This window comes from Musa acuminata, chromosome BXJ3-9, assembly GCF_036884655.1.
Source record: "Musa acuminata AAA Group cultivar baxijiao chromosome BXJ3-9, Cavendish_Baxijiao_AAA, whole genome shotgun sequence".
Classification (NCBI taxonomy): Eukaryota; Viridiplantae; Streptophyta; class Magnoliopsida; order Zingiberales; family Musaceae; genus Musa; species Musa acuminata.
The window spans coordinates 20,729,754-20,753,595 of NC_088357.1; the positions used below are offsets into that span (position 1 = coordinate 20,729,754).

The 23,842-nt window shown below is 36.5% G+C and overlaps 1 protein-coding gene across 4 annotated transcripts; it reads left to right on the top strand.

The window, feature by feature from the left end:
- Positions 1 to 9,879: 9,879 nt before the first annotated feature.
- Positions 9,880 to 19,063, top strand: LOC135650084 (magnesium transporter MRS2-I-like). Of its 4 annotated transcripts, XM_065169204.1 has the most exons (12): positions 9,880 to 10,314; positions 10,429 to 10,458; positions 10,984 to 11,137; positions 12,980 to 13,101; positions 14,912 to 14,986; positions 16,263 to 16,490; positions 16,612 to 16,656; positions 17,993 to 18,037; positions 18,135 to 18,164; positions 18,333 to 18,452; positions 18,540 to 18,638; positions 18,745 to 19,063. In XM_065169204.1, exons 1-11 carry the CDS (start codon positions 9,895 to 9,897, stop codon positions 18,624 to 18,626), a joined length of 1,356 nt encoding a protein of 451 aa, XP_065025276.1. In that variant the 5' UTR covers positions 9,880 to 9,894; the 3' UTR covers positions 18,627 to 18,638; positions 18,745 to 19,063. The 4 variants fall into 4 exon arrangements, with proteins under 4 accessions (XP_065025276.1, XP_065025277.1, XP_065025278.1 ...); XM_065169205.1 differs by lacking the exon at positions 16,612 to 16,656 and having other exon boundaries at positions 18,745 to 18,952; XM_065169206.1 differs by lacking the exons at positions 18,540 to 18,638; positions 18,745 to 19,063 and having other exon boundaries at positions 18,119 to 18,164; positions 18,333 to 18,387.
- The last annotated feature ends 4,779 nt before the right edge of the window (positions 19,064 to 23,842 follow it).

Below are 23,842 nucleotides of genomic sequence, written 5' to 3' on the forward strand. Positions count from 1 at the left end.
AAGCTAGCAATTTTTACGATATACAAGTTTCACAATATATAAGCTAGCAAAAATTTCGAAAGCAAATACAAGATAGCTTTCTTGTGTAAGCTCATGATTCTTGCTTCCTATTGCAATGTGCAAATTGCAAGTTTTGCTTCAACTAAGATATTCAAGATAGTGATGTTCAAGAAGACAATTTTTCTTCTTGAAATGAGCAAGTTAGCAATCTTTGCTACTTAAGATAGGCAAGCAAGCAGTCAAGTTTTTGCATCTTCTTGACTTGTACAAGCTAGCTATCTCCCCCTTTGTCATTGTAAAAAAGGAAGAGAGAATACAGTTTTGTACTTCTTTTTTCCTTTTACAACGATTTCAAAATCATGACAAAGGATGAATAATCAAGTTATGAATGTCAAGACAATTTTTCATCATGAATATTTTATCATTGCATGCATCATTATCATAAGTTGAAGTATTACATGCATGATATCATATCACCATTCATAATTACATTAATGTTTCAATATAGCAATTTCTTCTCAAAATGTGTAACTTGGCACTCATAGCATTTTAGATCATGATTTACATCATATGCAATACATCACATCATAATTAGAAAGCAAGTATTGCATGCATAATTGCACATCATAAATGTTTCATATCATGATGGTATCAATTTTGTCAAATTATATCCTACCATGCATGATCAAAACTTCTCCCCATTTTATCATTGAAAACAAGAAGAAAGTAGGGGGTAGAGCATAAAAGTATTAAATATTTTAATCATTTCAAGGCATCATAGATCAAGTTATGATTCGTGATTCATCATAAAGCAAGTTAGTTTTCAATCATCACATAAGGCATTTAAGGAATTTTTGAAACATAGGAGAATGATTAATTTAAGCATACAATGTTTCAATCCAATTCAAGTCATGAATATCAATGCTTTCATATTGTGAGTATCAATTCATGAATACCACAGGATATTATTTGTGACTTCAATTTTGCAAGATCAAGATTATGATTCAAATCAAATCATTAACTTGAAATTCATAATCAAGTCATTAAAATTAATTTCAAGATTCACAAAATATCATGAAATCATTAATCTCGATCAGATGGGAAAAGCATTTTCTTTTTAAGTGATTCTTTTAACGCATCATAAAAAAAACTCATTCATAATTCAAGTGATTTACAAGATATCATAAATGAATTTATCACTTGTATTTCATCAAAATCGAGAACTCTAGAGATAGAAAATGATTGAAGCATTTAACATGATTGATGCATGATTCATATTTAAAGTGTATCTTATATCGTAAATACGAATCAAGCATTTGTCAAATCTGAAATCATCCTCAAAATTACATTCAATAAATTCATGTATGACAAGCATAGATTTATTGAAAAATCAATAAGATAGAGGATTACATTTCAAGTGTTCATCAATTGTAGCATTTCATCATGTGGTAAGATATCAATGCGTAAAACTGTGAAGCAAGATTTTGTTTGATATCTTGATACAGGGCATATAGCAATGATAGCAATCATATATTTCTTGGTGATGCAAGCATGGGATAATCATAGCATAGTGTTTATAGTATCAATTCATATATTTCTCCCCTTTTTTAAGTGTTTCATCTTAAGTGATCGATTTCATGTTAGCATGCCTTTTCATTTATGTCAAATGAAAACATGCATCAACGTTTAGGATCGTAAAATGAATTTCATCATAAAACCATCAATCACAAAAATCATCATGTATATCTCATGCATGAAATTGTCAATCGAAATATTTAATTTCATCATTATGCATTTCTTCAAATCAAACATGATCTTTAATCAAAATCGAGAAATAACAATGGAAATTAACGTAATGCACATTATTACTTCTTAACCATGATTTCATATTTTCAATCAAGATCATTTTATTTGTTTATCATAAAATATGCAATATTATCATTTTTGAAATTACTTAGTATGATCATAATAATTTTTTTTTTTTTTTAACATGTAATTTTTAAGAAAATTAATTCTAAACTAAAAGAGAAAGATACATCATGAAAGCATCAAGTAATTTCAAAATAAATTAGGGGGATTTCGATTACCTCATCATTGTAGGCTGTTAAGGCGTAGTTTGCCGCCTTGCTTTTGTTGACTTTCTCTTCTTCGGAGGAGCTCGATTCATCCCAGTTTTTGTTCTTCTTCTTGCGTTTAAAGCAAGTAGTTTGATTCTTTTTGCTTTTTAATTTTAGTTTCATTTGTAGTTTAAGTTCACCATCACTTGAGCTTATGCTCGAGTGGTCTTCAAATGTTCTATGTCCCAAATCCTTCCTGTTCATTGGAAGGTTGTTTTGTTCATCATTGTCCTCATCACTTGAGTCATCGCTCAAGTGGCATTCATTTGTCCAGAGTTCCAAATCCTTCCTATTCTTTGGAAGGTAATTGTGTTCAACATGTTCATCATGTGCATTGTGCACCATTTCATATGTCATCAATGAACCAATTAGTTCTTCAAGTGGTAAGTTGTTTAGGTTTTTTGCTTCTTGTATTGCAGTTACTTTTGAATCCCAAGTTTTAGAAAGTGAGCGCAAAACTTTGTTAACGAGTTCAAAATCCGAAAAGCTTTTACCAAGTGATTTTAAACCATTGACGACATCCGTAAAACGGGTGTACATGTCAACAACGGTTTCGCTTGGTTTCATATGAAAAAGCTCGAAATCATGTGGTAAAATATTAACTTTCGAGTCTTTGACTCTACTAGTTCCCTCGTGCGTGATTTCAAGAGTGCGCCAAATATCGAAAGCCGTTTCGTACAAAGAAACCCGATTGAACTCATTTTTGTCCAAAGCGCAAAATAAGGCATTCATAGCCTTTGCGTTTAAAGAAAAATACTTCTTCTCTAAATCCGACCATTCGTTCATCGATTTAGAGGGAAGTTGAAAACCGTTTTCAACGATATTCCATAAATCCATATTTAGAGAAATCAAGAAAACTCTCATTCGAGTTTTCCAATAAGTGTAGTCCAATCCGTTAAAGAACGGTGGACGAAAGACCGAAAAGCCCTCTTGAAGAGCCATTTCTCTCGGGTGTAAATCCGAAATGAGAAATACCCCGCTCTGATACCAATTGTTAGGATCGAGAGCACTAAGAGGGGGGGGTGAATTAGTGCAGCGGAAATTTTACAGCGATTAAAACTGAAAGCTGCGTTCGTTCGATAGAAACTATTATGATGCAAAAGCTGATTCACAGTTTGTATCTAAGTGCAGTTTGCGTCTAAGCGCAGATTGCGTCTAAGCGCAGTTTGCGTCTAAACACAGTTTGCGTCTAAGCGCAGTTTGCGTCTAAACACAATTTGCGTCTAAGCGCAGTTTACGTCTAAACGCAGTTTACGTCTAAACGCAGTTTGCGTCTAAACGCGGTTTGCGTCTAAGCGCAGTTTACGTCTAAACGCAGTTTGCGTCTAAACGCAGATGACAGTTTGCAGTTCTAAATGAAATCAAGACGTAAACGTAAACTGCACAGAACCTTGTTCATAAAAGCGCAGAAGACAGTTTGCAGTTGTAAATGAAATCAAAAGACGTAAACGTAAACTGCACAGAACCTTGTTCGTAAAAAAAAACGCAGAAGACAGTTTGCAGTTGTAAGTGAAATCAAGACGTAAACGTGAACTGAGAACTGATGATTGTGAGAGGAAAGCCGATTTACGTCTAAATGCAGTTTTACGTCTAAATGTTGAAACTCGTTCGTAAAATTGTAGAGGACAGTTTGCAGTTATCAATAGGATCAAAATGTAAGTGTAAACTGCAAAGAAACTCTTTCGTAAAAGCACCGAAGACAGTTCTGCAGAATCAAACGTAAACGTAAACTGTAATGTACGAAAATACGAATTTACGTCTGAATGCAGATTCGGAAGAACAGCACTTAGAACTTGTTCGTGAAAGCGCAGAGAGCAGTAGTAATGGAGGAGGTTTGCAGTAATGATAAAGTGCTCAAAAATAAACGCAAACCAGAGATTTAGAGTGGTTCGGTCAGCCTTGACCTACTCCACTTTTGGCTTCCTCCACCGACGAGATTGCCGACGTCAACTAGGGGCCTTCCTTCAATGGGCGAAGGCCAAACTGCCCTTTTGCAGTTTCTCTCCTTTTAACAGGCTCAGGAGACAACCTTTACAGACCTTTCTCTCCTCACTTTACAACTGAAAACTTGAAGAACAGAAGGAGGAGACTTAAAGGCTTTACAACACTTTTGAGCTCTTAGAATCACAGAAAAGATCAAGATTTCGGTGTGGGTCTGTTTCTTTTCAGTGCTGAATGGGTGGGGTATTTATAGGCCCCAACCCAATTCAAATTTCGAGCTCAAAATGATCAAATCCCGGAATTCCGGGATCAGGCGGTTGCACCTCTTGACTGGAGAGGTGGCACCGCCTGGCAGAGCTCGAAGTCTGAGCTCAGGCGGTTGCACCTCTCGACTGGAGAGGTGGCACCGCCTGGCAGAGCTCGAAGACTGAGCTCGGACGGTTCCACCTTCTCTGTCAGGGGTGGTTGCACCTTCCTGCCAGAGCTCGAAGACCGAGCTCAGGCGGTGCATCTCCTGACCAGAGAAGTTTCTCTTCTCTGCCAGAGGTGGTTGCACCTCTCTGCCAGAGGTGGTTGCACCACTCTGCCAGAGCTCGAAGACCGAGCTCAGGCGGTGCATCTCCTGTCCAGAGAGGTTGCAGCTCTCTGCTAGAGCTCGAAGACCGAGCTCGGTGGTTGCATCGCCTGCCAGAGCTCGGAACTTGAGCTCTGGCGGTGCTACCTCTCGACAGAGGAGGTTGCACCGCCCAGTCTCGCTTGGAGACTGAGCCCTGGGCGGTTGCACCTCTTGGCTGGGGCGGTTGCACCGCCCAGTCTCGCTGGGAGACTTAGCCTGGGCGGTGGCACCTCCCTGCCTGGGCGGTTGCACCTCCCACAGCTACTTGGGTTCGAATGGGTTGAACCATTCGACCCAACTTGAGTTCTTCAGGGGCCCAATTGCCCCAGGATTAAGCTAATGGGATCACCTCCCATTTCTAACTTAATCACCGTGCTAACTACGATTAAATCTAAGACAATTTCTGCAGCTTTGCTTCGGTACGTCAATCGCTTCTTCCGGCGAGTTTCCGGCGAACTTCCGTCGATCATCCGATGAACCCTCGGTGATGCTTCTGCGGACTTCCGGCAAACTCCTGGACTTTGCGACGATCCACTTGGCGAGTTCCGACGAGCTTCGCTTGGCAAGCTTCTGGACTTCTCGGATCTGTTCTCGTAGAACCTCCGACGACCGTCCGTACTTCCGTCGAACTCTCGAACTCCCAACGTGATCATGAACTTGACTCCGGCGCAACTCCTGCTGCTTGTCTATCTTTCATCGTAGTTAATCCTGCACACTTAAAACAAAACTTCGATCGAGACAATTAATCCTAAGCAATTAACCAAGTTGTCCGGCATGTCATTGGTCCCTCGACGCTTCGTCTGATTCTTCGGCGCATCGTCCTCTCCTGCGGCCTATTGCCCAATCGGCCAGTTGACTCCGCAACTCCGATATCCTTGGCACAATACCCGCTCTACTTAGCCCGATGCCCGAGTCCACGGCCCGAAGCCTTCTGTCGATACGTCGACCGATCCACCGGCCCGACGTCCAATCTTCTGACATGTTCCTCCGGCACAACATGATTTTCCTGCTTTAATTGTCTCATCCTGATCAAAGCATCCTGCGTCACTCAAAATGTAGATTAAATCATAAACATATATCAAGTAGTTTCATCATCAAAATACGAGATTCAACATAATTCACCCCTCCCCCCCCCCCCCCCCCCCCCTCTTAGTTCTCTTGATCCTTATAGGTACTTCGCTAAGTTACACCCAAGTTGCTCCGCTCCTCATTTTTGCATTGAGTTGATGGTGGCCCTCACGCCCACCATTCCACGGGTCAGCCCTCCCTTGAGTCTGATCTTCATATCGACTCCAAGTTTCCCTTCATTTGTGTTGCTTTGGGTCGCTCCCCCACTTGATCTCATAATGCATCTATCAATACATTCTCTCGAGCGAGATCATGCGACAACTCCTCATCGCTTGCTCAATCCATTGAGCTTTGTGGAGTTGTTGTTTATTGAGGTACTCCTCCTTAACTTGTGAGGTCTGCCCCACATGATTCTCCCTCTAGAGAGCCGGGACTTATCCCTCTTGGATAACTGTCCCGTTGGAGCAACATCTCTCTTCGTTTTGGAGACCACCATCCCCTTGGACTACTCCGATCTATTGAACAAACTATGCATTGTTCTGCCTCCTGTAAACGCACTTGTTAGATTGCGACTCCACATCAATATAGCCCCCGCTACATCACTCAAGGCCTAGCAACATGCTGAACTCGTTGCACACTTCAACCTCCTACAGACGTATCCTTCACATGTCGAAAGAAAGTTTCAATACTCCATGGCACCGAGTTTCGGTCGCCTTGGGATAGCCGCGAACATTCTATCGTCTGCATACAAGCCCATGCATGGGTACCGAATTCTTCAAGTTAGCAATTCCCCTCACCTCTGTGAGCTTTGCACAACTCTTTCGATCGCTGAGCAACTCATTCCACCTTGGATGGTCTCATCCTTTACCAAGCGCCTCGCTTGCCTTGAGCACCATCAAGTATAGTTGTCAACGTTGAGCCATAGCTCAAATTCAGCCATCCCAACCTTTGTGTGCTTTGCATTCTTCCAAGATTGTCTGTTCTCGTGGTGCCTCTTGCGCGAAGGGTTGGCCATTCCTCTGAATGCCAATCTTAGATGCCCGCTCCTCCGAGCGACTCCTTTTCCCTACATCTTCATGCCCGTTTTTTCCCAAACGGTCGCACGTGTGCTGACTGCCCTCAACACAGCCCCGTTAGATCCCCCATGTTTGCATGCTAAGTGTTTCTATGAGTGCTTGTCCCGCTCTGATACCATCTGTTATGGACTTACTTGGTTTTGCCTAAGTCGTACGGCACCCTTACGTGTCCGTCCGCAAGGATTAGCTTCCCCGAAGCCTCCCATGGTCCCTTAGGACCCACAAAAGAGAGAACAGGATAGAGAAAATGTCTCACTCGGGATCTACAAACAAACATCTCCGAAAATACTTCATAGACAATACAAATTACAAATAGACTTTACAAGCTCTGAACAGTTGCACAACAAAGGATAAAATGGTCCATTACAGGTCAAAAATCTCTCACAAGTGTCCACATGATATAACCTTTATTTACAAGCCTAAAGCAACCACCAACCTAACTAAAATGGGACTATTAAGCCTTCGGCTATCTCTCTACATGCTGTACAAAACATGAACATAGCAAAAGACACGGACATACATAAGCATTACATCAAACATTCTGCTTCAAGAATAGAGCTAAAAATTTAAATTCTTAAAATTTTAGGCTATGGTCAGTACCACTGCTAACACTAAGGGTAATATCGGTAATATCGTTATAATAATTTTTGACACAATTGTAATTCTAAACATTGATAGTCCTACCACCATAATTTTTGAATTTTGAGTGATATTATCCTCATGGCCTAGTTGTCTAGTGGTACCACCACCCAGGCCTAGTTTAGGTCATCGATTTAATCTTTTAACAAGCCTAAATCAACCTTGTTTCAAGCTCAATAGTTTTCTTCAAAAGTTAACTTATTTTAGTCTAATACCAACTCAAATGGCTCAAATCAATCACTCATTGGACACATCTTTGAGCATTTAAGTACATTGTCAACTCTTCTGATATATCATTTGATCTTCTAGCACTTTATCTGAACCTCTAACCCATTGTCATTTTTTTCTACATATCACCTATTTTACTAGCATGTCAACTTTCACATGGTATTCAATTTTTCGATACAACATTCGATCCTTTCGACACAATGCGTGAACAAAATCCGATCTCTAGCACGTCAATCAATCCTCCGACTCAATGTTCAATATTCAATATAATAATTTTTCTAACATAGCATCTAACTCTCTTGCTCAACAGTTGGCCCTTTAATTGTCCAATTATATGATTGAAGTATTTTTTTTATATTATTTATCTCAAAAATATATTAGTCTAATAAACTCATTAATTGATTTCTAACATCAAATCTAATATTTAACTATATATATATATATATATATATATAATACTTATAAATTTCACATAAAAAACTGAGTTGATTAGTTATGCAAATATTTAAATTCAAATATAAATCCAGCTTGATTACTGACTTTCCTATCAAAACAGTATCCCAAAACTCTTAGAAATATATTTAATCTTGATTTAATAGAGGAAGATTAACACCCATCATCTTAACGAAGGGATTGATAGATCATCAAGTAGAAAGTGTGGCCTAACTTGCTAAATGTACTAAAATAAAAAGATTGTTACGCATGTGGGGTCCTATTTGATACTTTAAAAAAAATAAAAAAGACGGTTTTGGTACAACTTTGCAGATGAAAAATAGTTGACCGCGTATTATATAACAATCCCCCCAATAGGAATCTTCTCTTGATGTTGTCACTTACTGTAGGAACGGCATCACCTCGTTACCTAATGTGCCCTCTCCCGATTCAATGGTCACAAACATCATTTAAAGAGGATGACAAGGACTAGAGTACAACCACATGAAAATAATACCATAGTTTTCTTGGATGTAGTAGTTCCTCAAGTAAGATATCACAGGCATATGAACCTGATGAATAATGCTTCTATAATGCAGTGTATGTGACAATTGGGAATTCTTTTACCTGCTTGGAAATAGTTTATCTTGTATGACTTCATCCATGTGGTTAGATCTACATACTAAATGAATGCATAAGCCTTGATTTGGATCCAGCTTCATTCATCAGTTCAACATGAACAAATCATCAACATCAAATTTCATGTGAGAAACAAGGTTGAGAACACAAGTTAAAATAAACGAAAATGGTGACTTCTCCTCCTGCATTGCAAACTTAGCACTTGTATGTCTTTGTGGTCTAAACGGTGGCAAAGATATCTTTGGATTCATCTAATGCAGCAATAAAGCTTATGGAAAGTCTGTCTGTCTTCTTTTGTCTTTTGATGAAGCATCAAATTATTATACCTCTTATCAAAATCAACAAACACAATATTCAAAGATCAAAATACACCATAGAATAAATACATCATATGGTTGATTTTTATAATAGGATAGGAATGACACCGGCTAGAGTCTACGTGAATTTTAACCTATTCACATTAAAAAAAAAAAAAATGATAACATGACTTTGGTACTGAACTATTTTCTGTATGAAATCGTCTCACATCTGATTAAAAGGTATTCAAACTCAATTGGATCAACAAATAGAAGTAGGATCTGTACTTGATATCCAATATAAATATCCATATCTAATATTTTAGATTGAAGTTTGAATCGGATTTTGTGTTATTGATATTATTATCATACCATTAATAGAATTCTTGATTTCAATAAAAATATTATTCTGTATATAGTTCGATTATAAATTTATAGAGTTGAACCGAATACAGAGATCATCTATCCTAATTTTAACATCATCAACCAAATTGAGTAAAACATCAGAATCGATCTGAGCATCTGATTCCACCACTGAATCAGTTTCATTAGAAGTCTATCCCCTTCCAATTCTTTTTTCTTTTCTTTTTTTTTTTTTTTTTTTGTGGACCACCCATTTTTCAGATAATTAAAATTAAATTCCAATTAATAGATTCCTACATTATATATATTTTTGACAATTCCATGTGGAAAACATTTATATCCCAATTAAGCATACGATTCAACAATAATAGTTATTCATGCACAAAACATAAAACAAGCAAATAAACAAAAAAAAAAATATTATTAAAAATAATAGGAGCACTAATAGTAAGGTGGGTAGAAAAAAAAACCTTGGAAGCATGAGGTTATTAAGTATCGACTGGCGTTCTTTGATTCTATATAGAAAAAGTTTGTATTTGCTTCTTCCACCGCCTCCTGCATTGCTTCTCTCCTGCCATAATTGGCAAGAGGAGCTCTACTCCCAAAAGGATCGCCCGGCCACCGGAGGAGATGTGAGCGCTCCGGCGGCGGAGAAGATGTCGCGGGACGCGTTGGCGGCGGCCGCGGACGCGCAGGCCGCGCTCAAGAAGAAGACGGCGGCTGCGAGGAGCTGGATTCTGTTCGACTCCAGCGGGGAAGGCACGATCTTGGACGCCGACAAGTACGCGATCATGCACCGGGTGCAGATCCACGCGCGCGACCTCAGGATCCTGGATCCCCTCCTCTCGTACCCTTCCACGATCTTGGGACGGGAGCGGGCCATCGTTCTCAACCTCGAGGTGGGAGTTCTTTGTCGAATTCTGTTGAATTGTTCTTGGCTTCGATTAATTTGGCGGCTTTTTTCCTTCTTTTGGCTGACTTGTGCTTTTCTTGCTTTTGGTTTTGGGAATCAGCATATAAAGGCGATCATCACCGCGGACGAGGTAACGATGCAAAGCTAAAGTTTCTCTTTCTTTTGCTTTAGCTTCTCATCAACTCGCTATCTAATAATTTCCTTTTGGAGCAATCAACGCTGTGGAGGACGCACTGATGCAAAACCTTCTATTTTTGCCTATTTAAGCCATGCGAATTCAGAGTTTGTTGTTTGTGGCATCTCTTTTGTTGTTTCGAGATGCCTACTTACAAAGAGCATTAATTGTTTTCCTATGAAAAGAAGAAGTAGAAAACAGGAGATATTGTTGTCATGTTCTGAAATTGTGTGTTTGTAATTGGAAAGAAACAGAGTTTAATAGCTTTAGAGATCACTTGTAGCGTTTATGGTTAACTTGGCCTTTTGTGTGCCTGTGCATGTGCTTCCGTGTGGTGATAGTAAGAAAGAAAGCTTGACTCATGTTTAGTGGACAAGATTTTCAGCTTTAATTGTTAGATTCTATTGCTAATCTAGTGCTGAGTTATTGAGGGTGGTTTTTGTAATGGCATGTTAATATGGGAATTGTGTTCCTGATTAGGTTTTGCTTAGGGATCCAACGGAAGAAAATGTTATTCCTATTGTGGAAGAGCTTCGTAGACGACTACGATCAGACAATGTTATCAACCAAGCACATGGTGAAGGGAGAGAGAACATAAATGGTCAGCATGACCTAGATGGTGTTGAAGAAGATGGTATGCTATATTTACTTTTGCTAAGTTTTTCAACTGACTTTCAGTTTGCTACTTGTTAGTGCATTATAATACAGAGTCAAAACTAAGTTATGGGCCCATGTGAACGAAATCTTTTCATACTGTCTCTGTTTACATTTTTACCATATTAATTGGCAATTGCTTAATTGGATGATCCCATTTAATGAGTGTAATTGGTCATTTGATGGGACTTCACCAATATCATTATCTAATGCAAGTTTTTGAATACCGTACTGTACTGTATTGATGTACCGATCAACTGTTGTTATGGTACATACCGAGCGTACCAACACATAGTACACTAAGGTGTACCGATGTATTGACACATAGAGGACTGGTACGTACCACCCGTACCGAGTGGTATGGTACGGTATTGCAAACCTTTCTAATGACCAATATGGAAAAAGTGTATTTGTTGATGTACAACTATAATATGAATTTGATAAAGATCAAAGCTTGGTGTTACTCATACAATCTGATCATTTGGTTATTAGATAGTCTGAACCCTAAGTTGACTAGTTTCTTGTTATATTCAAGATCAGTGTGCTATGAGAATGATAATAATTTTTTGGAATCACTTTAGGAATCAGTGTGCTATGGGACATGTAACCCCAATGTGGCATCTGCCGTCTAGGAATCACTCTTCCAGTTCTTATGATAATAACTTTTTGGAATCATAGTACCATACCTAAAATATTGATCTGGTGGTGGCATACTAGACCCACTTTCAGATGGTGGTGGCATACTAGACCCACTTTCAGAGGCTAAGGGTTTGAAACCTCATCCAACATATTCTAGAAGATGTTAGGTAGCATAGCTAGTAAAGACATTGATTGTTGACATCAAAGTCCTTAGATCAAATTTCATCTTCTCCACTTACCCTTTGCTAAAAAAAAAAGGAAAATAGAATTGAATCCTAATGAACTGTGTTGATCATAATACTGGGCATGTGCCATATGCCATGCCTATACATAATACTGGGCATGTGCATAAGCATGTGACTAGAGCAAGACAGAATGTATATTGTCATACTGAGGCAATCCAGAAAATGAATTTTTGCTCAAGGCATAGATAGACTGATTTGTAGCCACTTTATGGGACAATGTATGAACTGTGCTTTTTATATCCTGTTGGATTACATGGGTCTCATGTTCTCTATTATTGATTTTATCAATTTACGCTTACGACTCTTTATTCTTCTTCTTTACCTTCTGGATTTCTGCTTGCTTGCAAATTACTCTCAACTTTTCTGTTATTGAGCTATATCAGTAATTAACTCATCTTCGACCTCTACCTATTTTCCTATTCTGGATGGACACTTGGAGAATATATATAGCTGGTATTGGTTTCAGAAATATGAAATCATAACCAACAAATCCTTTATTGTATGACATGTGTCATAAACAAATCTTTTGTTCAATATACTCATCATTCCATCTCTGCAGATCAATAAAAAATCTGAAACAATGTGCAGTTTCCTTAATATGATACTTATAATTGAGAAAGACATGCTTCTGAAAATCTACTTATGTGTTGCCTATACACTATATTGGAGACACTTAACCATCAATTTTATTGGGTGGGTCAATCACTTTGTGAAAAATGTAAAATGTAAAACATGGTTGCAGTTATTGATTTTAAAATTGTACAGTTGCAGTTAACACTTGAAACTGTATGCCATATTCCATCCTCTATTATGGTTAATTTTGTCTCCTATTGCACTTGGTACATCTTTTGTTAATTACTACAGAAAATAATGATTTTTCTGGTGTATTTATAGTTACTATTGATACATCTCCCTAAAGAATTTAGAGTCATTTGTAGAATCTCCCTTTGAGTTTCGAGCCCTGGAAGTTGCTTTAGAAGCTATTTGCAGCTACCTTGATGCACGCACTACTGAACTAGAGACTGCTGCTTACCCTGCCTTAGATGAGCTGACTTCCAAGGTAATGCCAGACTTCCTCTTCATCAATATCCTCACTGCAATGGTTTAAATTCTATATCAGTAAATAACTGAAAATTAAAGATATCCTTCTGTGCCACATCAACTGGTAAATCACATGTTTTACTAGGCTATCTACTGAATACATATGGAACTGGCATATTGCAAGCTGTATAAAGAGGCATTTGACATATTGGCTTATATAAACCGGCAAAGTAGGTGATATCAACTATTTTGTTTATTGACCAAATTCAAGAGAAGCCTGTGGATTTTGTTTATTGCTAATGATTTCTTGCATTAGACAAGAATGTTCATCTACTTGCATGTTTAGTCATACCAGTCATGTGCCCTGTGCTTCTTATCCAGACCTTCTGCACTAAAAAGGTCCACTCCATGTTAGGGTGAGTGGTCCTATAAAGTATAAACACAAATTCATCTAACGTTCTTCTATTTCTTTAACAATCCCATAAGTTAGCTGCCCCTTGAGTTGATATTTTAGTCTCCATTATGTGAATAAATATATTTTGTTCCTTTTTACCCTCATGTTCACATCATCATTTTTTTCTTGTTGTAAACATCTGGTTTTCATCAGCCAGGTTTTGTTGTTTCTTTCTCATATGATAGATAGGCTTTAATGCTATGTTTCTCTCTTTTCTGAGGATGATATAGTTGATTGTGGATTATTATGTCAATTTTGATACTTTCACACTAAATCTTAGACATTATTGGCTATTTCCCTCTTAATGCACTTCTCTTATTTGTGGTGGAGAAGAGGTGTTCCAAGTTTTTAGCTTTAGATTATAGCTACTGCAATAATATTGTAACAGAAAATTATTCAAGAATACAGAAAAATGCAAATTTGATGATGGTAATTATTTCAGAAATTTAATATAAAAAAAAAAATTCCTTCTGAATTAAGCATGTGAAGATTGTGAAGTCATACCAAGATAAGAAATCAATTATATCACTCATATTAAAGGGTTAGATGTCTGTGTGAGGAAGTTGCAAGACAAACGAGTAGAAAGAAGTCCTAGAAGTAACATTCAGATTCAAAAGGTAAAAAGATAATAGAATTCAGGAATAAAACCAAAGAAATATGGAACACAGAAGAAGATAACACTTGTTCTATGTGGCAATGGTAATGTAATTGAAAGATAATAAAGAAGTTATCATGAATGTGAATGACAGTACTTCAAAATGCAATTATTATAGAGGAGATTAAACTTGAGCTTTTAATATAGGACTAGTATGATGGTCAAGTGATAGAAAATTAGCAAACAAGAAGCTAAAGGAACTATTAGTGAAGTTTATTGTGTCTATTAAGTTCTAGATATGTATGCGCATATCTATATGCTTGCTAAGAGGGTGTAAAATAGGAATTAGGATTTTTTATCTAAGGTCAAAATTTTGAATAGAAATGTGCTGATGGAGCATGGTGGTTGTCTCAGTTGTTATACTTGAAACCAACAGTCATACCCTGTGGTCATCAAGATATGAAAATTATCTAAAGAACAAAATCAAAGGGTTCATAAAATCTTATCTAAATAACACACATTATTGCTTCTTTTTTGTTCTTATTTGGTTGTGAAGGTATATGATTTATCCTTTCATGCTTATCAAACTGTCTATTTCTACTGGTACATTCTAATTATTTCTTCTAGCACAGTGGTAGAGAATGCTGTTTGCACAGAAGTGTTATTTTTTCTAATGTGTGGAGGACAAAAAAAAGCACTCTTCTGCATTGTACTAATTTATGCTTTTTCTTCTTTTTTTCGTCCCTTTAATTGTTTGGTGATTGTAATTACATTGTGCAGATCAGCAGTCGTAACTTGGATCGTGTGCGCAAGTTGAAGAGTGCCATGACTAGGTTGACCGCTCGTGTCCAAAAGGTGTGTCTTGCCTTTTAATATTTAATATGTCCCCTTTTATTATTTGTTTATGTTTTGTTTGTCAGTTAATATATATTTTTATTGTGGACTCAACAGGCTGCTGCAGTCAATATACCATTAGTAAAAATATGCAGTTAATATGCTGCTCAATATATCAAATATTAGATTATTGATGCTTGAGAAATATGCAGATTTGTGGATCACAAGTCACCTTCATTTGTATTAGAAACTCCTTTTCAGATTTTTTTGTTCTGGTGTTGTGGAGGGTGTTCAGTGGTTGCCGTAACTGTATATGCCATATTAAGTTGTGCCTCAGCATGGTGCACACACAAGATAAAATAATATATAAACAGGTAAAAGAAAAAAAAATTGCTATATATTAGATCTATCCATCGTCATATTGAAAAGAAAACGGAAAATGACATACAATTAATATAAGCAAAGTACTACCTCGCTCCAGTGTGCAGTCCTCTGATAAGCTCCATCTTTGATTTCAGTCACAACATGTGATTCACCGGGTGAAGGCTGTTTTCCCATTGGTCACATCAAGGGCAAGGACTAGGATTATTACTTGTTCTTGAGAGTAGAGAATAGCCACAAATTCAATTCGAAGTGGTAACTTCATCATGTTACCCCTTTTGTCATAACCTTTTGCAAAAATAACCATAGAACATATAACCACTTTGTATTTGTACCAGAAAGATCCCATACATAGTGTTAACAATGTCTAACTCCTTGCCAATATGAATAAATCTAGGCAATAAACTAGGAAACAGCATTGGGGAAATTTTATATACAGATAACATTGGGAAATTGTATGTACAGATGACAATTAATTAATTAGTTCATGATTCAGTGGCGATTATCTATCCTGAATATTTATTTGTCATCTACAGAATCCTGCATTATCCTTCTGTTTTGACATTGAAGCCAAAATGTACTATCAATTTGGTCCATGAATGGGTTATCTATTTTTGTTGAGCTAATGTCCTGTTTCTTTTCTTTTAGCTCAAACTACATAGCTTTTCAAATTTTGTATATAGCATCATTGTCTGTGAATGAAATGGTGAGAATACCATGAAATTGATTTGAAAAATCTAAAAGTTGGTCTGAACATTAATCTTTCTTTATTTTTGCTATCTAACATAATTCAGGCATACAACGTGGTTAGAATGTAAACTTGTGGTGGCTCATGCTTTCTATGTAAGGACCTAAATTGCAATTGGTAAACTTTCTTGCCTATTTCAGCAATCACAAAATTCAGTGTGTTCACCAGGTAAGGGATGAGCTTGAACAATTACTGGATGATGACGATGACATGGCAGATCTTTATTTGACAAGAAAACTGGCTGGATCATCCTCTCCTGTCAGTGGTTCTGGTGTGCCTAACTGGCTCCCTGGTTCTCCAACAATCGGTTCTAAGATATCCAGAGCAAGCAGGGCAAGTGCAGCAACTATACATGGAAATGAGAATGACGTTGAGGAGCTAGAAATGTTACTCGAGGTCATAGAACAACTTTTCTCTTTATTCATGATTCTTAATCTTCTAAGAGGAAAAAAGAAGATAGATAAATATTTACCTGCATATCAATTTCTAATTTTAAGGACTTTCTTAAACTACACAGGCATACTTCATGCAAATTGATGGCACTTTGAACAAGTTGGCTACTGTAAGTCTTTATAATTCTATGAATAGAGTCAGTGTCTGATTATTTCAACTTATTTGGATTCCTTCAAAATAAAAAGAAATGGTCAGGACATGTCATTCCCGTGTAATTTTCTTTCAGCATTTATCTTATTATTGTAAATAATGTGCAAATTAAGTAACTAATAGTACTGGGATGCAAAATGCTAGTATGGTGAATCATATAACCATAAATCCACAAAAGAAAAAACAAAAGTATTCACACATTATGAGCTATTGTATCAATAACTCATTAAGCTATAGTTCCAAAAGAAAATCAGTAGCAAACATAAATGCCAATGATTATTTCAACCACAAAACTATACAATGGTTTCTTGCTTTAACTCCTCCCTATTTTCTCAAATGCTTTGTGTTATATGTTAAAATTTGATTATGTTGTTTAAGTTTATGTTACGTAAATTATTTTTTTTTTCCGAAAGTTGATGATAGAATGCTAAATCTTTTAATAAGGGAAACTGCTGAAGCAAGATCCAAGTGGAAAAGAATTTGGGATATTGAGATGGAAATTATGATAGAAAAAGTTTATATGCTGGTGGACTTGCAGGAGTTGCATAGGATAGAGGGAGAATTTGGAACTGTCTGATCATGTACTGTGATAATCCAGTGGCACTTAGTTAAGTTTAATCTAACCTGTTTTGGTGAAAGAAGTGGAAGACCATGGAAACCTGTATTCTATTTGAATCATTATATCTAGAAGAATTGAATTAGAGTGTCCTTTCACAGGAGCAAATATGTGTTTGAGATCAAGAATGACATAAACTAGTTTTGACATTGCAATTGATTTTTTTACTATGTCAAAAGAGAAACTCAAACAGATACTTAAGGCAACTATAGTGGATATTTTTTAATGATTCCTCTGATACTTTTCAATTTTTAATTTTCATTTTGGTCAGCATTTCTATGCTTTTTTTTCTATAATCTGCCATTTCTTGTGTTGGTGAATGAATGATTCTTTATGATGAAGCTAACAGGCAGTTTTCCATGTGCTGCAATTTCTCTTTTAAATTAGTAAACCAGGAATTAGGGAAAGTATTTCTAGTGCATTGACTTCCATCTCTAATGCTTATCTAAATGCCCTCTCCATGTTTCCAATGTAAATGCAAAAAGAGGACAAAGTTGTAGCTTTCTTGGGTGTCATCTAGTTGAAAATGTGACCTTTTTGGGTGTGTACGTTTGCAGATGTCACTATCTTTTCTGTGTTGTATCAGACTGTGTATATTATGTTTATAATTGTAAATTAGGTAGTAACAGAGATCATATCACTTTGCCCAGTTATTGAGACAACTTAAACTTTCTTTCAGCTACGTGAATATATTGATGATACAGAAGACTATATCAATATCCAGGTATTCCCTCTTCACTTTATTAGATCAATTGACATAAAGAAATTGGTGTAGAGGGATTATGAGTGTAATGTCTTAAACCAGAATTTTGTCCTGGCAGCTTGACAACCACAGAAACCAACTTATTCAGGTAACACTGCTCTCAAGATTTCTTCAACTACGTTTCCTTTTTTGAAACTAAGAAAAGTTCAAATATGTTTGTTTGTTGTCTGGGGCAGGAACTCCTGATTTTCCTCTGATTCCTCATATTTGATTTCTTTGTTATTTGCTGATTATCTTTTCCTATGTGCTGTTGTAGCTAGAGCTTTTCTTGAGTTCTGGCACAGTTTGCCTTTCACTTTATGCACTAGTTGCTGGGATATTTGGGATGAACATACCATATTCGTGGAATGACAACCATGGATATGTATTCAAATGGGTAAGTTGACTAGTGAACCAAAGGCTTCTATGAGCAATGTACATCATTGCTGATACATGGTGTAATCTGTATCTGTTTGCTCCACAGGTGGTCGGTATCTCTGGACTAGTTAGTGGCTTCCTGTTCATTTTCATTATTGCTTATGCTCGTCACAAAGGTCTTGTCGGGTCTTAATCCACTCAGAAGGTACTTAATTTGGAGGAGCTCAATTCCGAAATAATTGCTCAGATCCTTGTTTCAAGTTATCATGATTCTGTTAAAAATTACTTGCCTATTTGCCATTGATTTCTAGATCGGCAACCTGCACCTGTCACAATTCTACACTAGAGGATTCAAACGGAGACAGGACATAGCAGAACTAGATGTAGCATTGGCGTTCCAGGATCGACATCCAGATATAAAACTGCATTAAGTGTTGTACTACTAGTTCATTAAAATTTTGATTTTTCTTTCTTCAGATCTTTGTCGGATTACTTGAATGTCACAAGCTAAAGCCATCAGTTTGTGTGTACTCTTTTAAGTTCCTCGCACCATCACATTGATGGTGCAACACAACACGCTACTAGTTACTGTAAATTGTCATTCAATATAAGCATGCGTTGCCTGTGTAACAGTATTTTATTGCACAAGAATATAGTCCTCGAATCAAGTGCTTGTTTGCTTTTGTTCTCTCTCTCTCTCTCTCTCTCTCTCTCTCTATATATATATATATATATATATATATATATATATATATATATATATATATATATATATATATATATATATATATATATATATATATATATATATGAGAGAGAGAGAGAGAGATTTTGAAATAAAAAAGCAGTATTTCTGATTGGTCATTGGTGCCCCATCTTTCTGGTGTCCCTCAAATGTTTCTAACTGGACAACTTAAAAAACTTTCGCCTTTGCATTCGATTCGTGCATAAGATGACTCTTGTCTTTGCATTATTTTGGTCCGTAGCTAAGCTAATAATATTTTTTTTAATAGAGATATAATATTTTTAGTATGTACAAAAAATATTTAATGTTATTCAAGAATATGATAAATAATTTTCTTATACATTCATGTCTCAAGCACAATCAAGGTTGGTAAGTTGGTTTGTATTTGATCCCCTTATAGTGTTTTTATAAAGGTATCAAAAATATCATAATCCTATTAAAATATACCGCAACTATAACTAGTGTAGCAATATATCGATTCATCTTATGCATCGGTCTGTTGTTACATATCGGGTCTTCTTAGGAGTATTTTTTGAAATATAAAAAAAAAAAATGAGAGCACCAACGGGAAAAAGTAAAAGTGATTTCAATAAAAAAATCAAATGCGAGCTTTTCCTAGGAAAAAAAGTCCATATACATACGTGTTTAAAAGGAAGGTTTTTTAGTTTTGGTATAGGAACTGGGTGATGTGGTTGTCATTCTCAATAAGGGTCCTTCCAATTATCCTGCTGATCTTTGTCTATCACTAGAGATGAATTTGGATTCAAGGATTGAATTTGGCTTTAGACTTTGGAGGTTGGTTGGTGAAACTTTGAAAGAGGTGGGTAAAGCGTAATAGATTTTGACAGAAAAATCAATAGTACAATTGCATTTATTAGAATAAATTTTTCAGATAAAAAATGAATGAACTCATAATAATACTTCAATAAGATCGAAAAATAGCTCACCAGTAAGTTTAAAATCACAAAAGATACAAAAAGATCACCACCCAAGAATAATAAATAAGGATACAGAACTAAAAATAAAAGATTCACCACCCAAGGATGCATCCAAGAGTAAGAGAGCACTCCAAGAGAGCTTCTGTTAATATTATTAATTTTTAAAAACCTCTTCTAACTCCTAAACACCAAAATAAGTATTAGTACATGAAACAACTCTTAATGCATAGGAAATTTCGAAATTAAGTGTTTTACAACTAATAACCAACTTCTTTAATGCATTCCTTAGTCATGAAGAAAAGTACATTGAAACAATTATAATTTTATCTAAGGAATATGCTAATGAGCTATCATATTTGAGTGGGTTGAGTTGAAAACTATGAGGCAACATTGTGGGCTGAAAAAAATACCATAGTATCAACAAGGTCCATCTGAGTAGGTTGTAGCAAATTAGGTACTCCCGTGTCAATCTCCCCTTGTTGTAAAAGACTTGTCCCAAATCCTTATTTGTTTTATCAACATGATTATGAAAAAGACTTAAATCAGCCAAATTAAATGTTGGGGACACTTCATAATCTTCAAGTAGCTTGATCTTATAAGTATTTTTATCAATTCTTTTAAGTACATTGAATGGACCATCAACCTTTGGTTTCAATTTTTCAAATATGCCCGGTGGAAACCTCTCATTCCTCATATAAATCCAAACTAAATCACCTACATTAAACTCTACATATTTTCTATGTTTATTAGCAGCTTGCATGTATCTCTTATTTTACTTTTCGATAGTCGCTTTAACACCCTCATATAACTTCTTTATTTGTTTAACTCTCTCATCAACATCTCCACTAAATTACTTAGTTATCGAATGAGAGACCAAGTCTAAAGGGCTAGTAGGATTAACATCATAAACAACCTCAAAAGAACTCTTACCAATGCTATGATGTATGGAACGATTGTAGGCAAACTCAATCCTAAGCTTCTATTCATTACTTCAGTTTGCCCATCGATTTATGGATGATGCGAGCTGCTGAAATTCAAAGAAACACCCAACTTCCTCCAAAGAGTTCTCCAAAAATGACTAATAAATTTTGAATCTCAATCAAACACCATACTTCTTGGAATACCATATAATTTAATAATCTCTATAAAATATAAATCAGCAATATGAGATACATCATTCGATTTATTGCAGGGAACAAAGTGAGATATTTTTTAAAATCTATCAATAACAACCAACCATGATAGAATCCTTGTTCCTTTGAGTTCTTGATAGCCCCAAAACGAAATCAAGACTCTCATCGCACATTTGGCACTAGTAATAGAGTGTACAAACCAAAATTTGGACTTCTTGATTTTGCCAAACGACACACTTGACATTGCTTTACATGTCTCTCCACATCTCTGAACATCTTAGTATTAGGATCAAGAGCGACACTAAGGGGGGCGGGGGGCAGTGGGTGGGGGGGCGGGTTGGGTGTAAATTAGTGTCGCAAAAAAATCATCGGTTTTGTAAGATATTCATTCATTGAAAATCAATCTCAGAAAGTATTTGACTTTAGAGTAAATGAACTAGCAATTAACTTAGAAAAAAATAATAGTAATAAAAAGTAAAATGGAAATGAGCACACCAGAATTTATAGTAGTTCGGTCGTTGTGACCTACATCTACTTCTGATTTCTCCTCCGTCGAGGTCACTAGCATCCACTAATGGTCTTCCTTCAATGGGCGAAGACTAACCACTCTCTTTATATAACTTTCTCCTTTTTATGAGGAGACAACCCTTACAAACCTCACACCTCTCTTAAATGATCACAAGACTTAGAAAAGGAGGAGGACTCTTAGCAATTTTATAACACTTTTAACACCCCAAGACTTCAAGATATTATTCACACTTTTGTGCCCTTTCATGCAAAAAAGGGTGGGGTATTTATATGCCATAATGGTTTCAAAATCAGAGCTAAAAAATGTCTCATCCTAGATTTCTAGGGTACTGGCGGTACCACTGTCTATAGACTGACATTGGGCGGTACCACCGCTCAGTCTAGGCGGTACCACCACTCAGTCTAGGTGGTACCACCGCTTGATAGAGCTCGAAGACTGAGCTTTAGCGGTACCACCGCCTGGCAGCATTAACTACCGATGGTACCATCACTCAGACCACTTGAGAGACCGAGTCTTAAGTAGTGCCACTATCGGCCGTGACTTCAGGTGTTGAATGAGCTATTCAATCGGCCCAATTCAGTCTTGTTAAGGGCCCAATTGGCTCCTAACTGAGTTAGTGGGATTACCTCATAATCCTAACTCAACTTATAGTCTAACTATGATAATTAAGACATATAACTAAGTAATCTTGGTTCGGTATGTCAATTGTTCTTCCAGCGAACTTCTTGGTGAACTTCTAGCAAACTTCTTTGTGAGCTTCCAGCAAACTTCTCAGCGACCTTCCGATGAACTTCTTGGCGAACTTCTGGTGAACTCTCAGCGGACTCTTGATGAACTCTCAGTGAACTCCCAATGAACTCTCGATGAGCTCCTAACGAACTCTCAGCAAGCTTTCGATGAACCACTAGCACATAGTCCGAATCTTCGATGTATAGTATGATATTTGACTTTAGCCCAACATCTTACTTTATACCTTCATTGCTATCATAGTTAATCCTATAATACTTAGAATTTACTAATTGATTTCATCATCAAAATTTGAGATTCAATAATCTCCCCCTTTTTTATGATGATAACCAATTGATGACAGAGTTAACCTTAACTCCCCCTATCTATATGCTATACTTGAGAAAATACAAACTAATTCACAACCCTGGATTCAAGCTTTAATCGATTTTAATTCAAATTTTCATGCATTTTGCATCATCATAGTTTCAAGTCATCAAGGTATTAAATGCATAATTTTATCACTTCATGCATGATAAAATGCTTTGGGCATAGCCTTACATCATTGAATTGGTTCCAAATTACTCAATTCCTCTAGATCTATATATTTACCCTTATGAATATTTCTAGACTCAATGGTTAGGAATTTAAGGGCATGTTGAGGAGAATCAAAGAGTAGGGAATCATAGGTTTCATCTAATCTCCTCTTCCCTTTGTCTCTTGAGGATCTTCTAGAAGTCATGGAGACTCATTTATCAAGAACAAATAAGATGCAAGAACAAGTAATGCAATGAGAGAAATAATTTGGTTTGAGATTGATCCTCGATTTTGTAAAGGATGAGGGTTCTCTTGAGTTACTTAGAGGGAGAGTAAAATAAAGTATGGCTATGGGGCTGTTTAGAGAGGTATAGAGTGAGTTGGGGTTGGTTCTACAACCAGCCCTAACTTGTGTTTATATAGGGCAAGTTGCAGGTGGTGGTACCGCTAGTTGGGCGGTGCTATCATGTACAAGCAGTGAGCATTGATAGTGCTATCGCTAATCCAATGATGCCACCGTCGATGCTCTGTCTTGCTTTTAGTTTTCTAGCAGTTTATTTTTGAGATGCGGTGCAAACATTAAGCAAGATCTTTATCATTATGTGGTGCAAACATTATAACAAGTTATTGAAGTTCTACTTTCGTAAGAGGAGAAAATTCATAAGAAAAAATTCATATGACTTATCAAACATACCATATATCCATGAATCAAATCTTTTCTCAAGTGAAGAAATAATAGTAAATGATCTCGAAAAAGAGGACTTAATTTAGAAAATCCAAAGAGAACAATTTAAAGAAGAA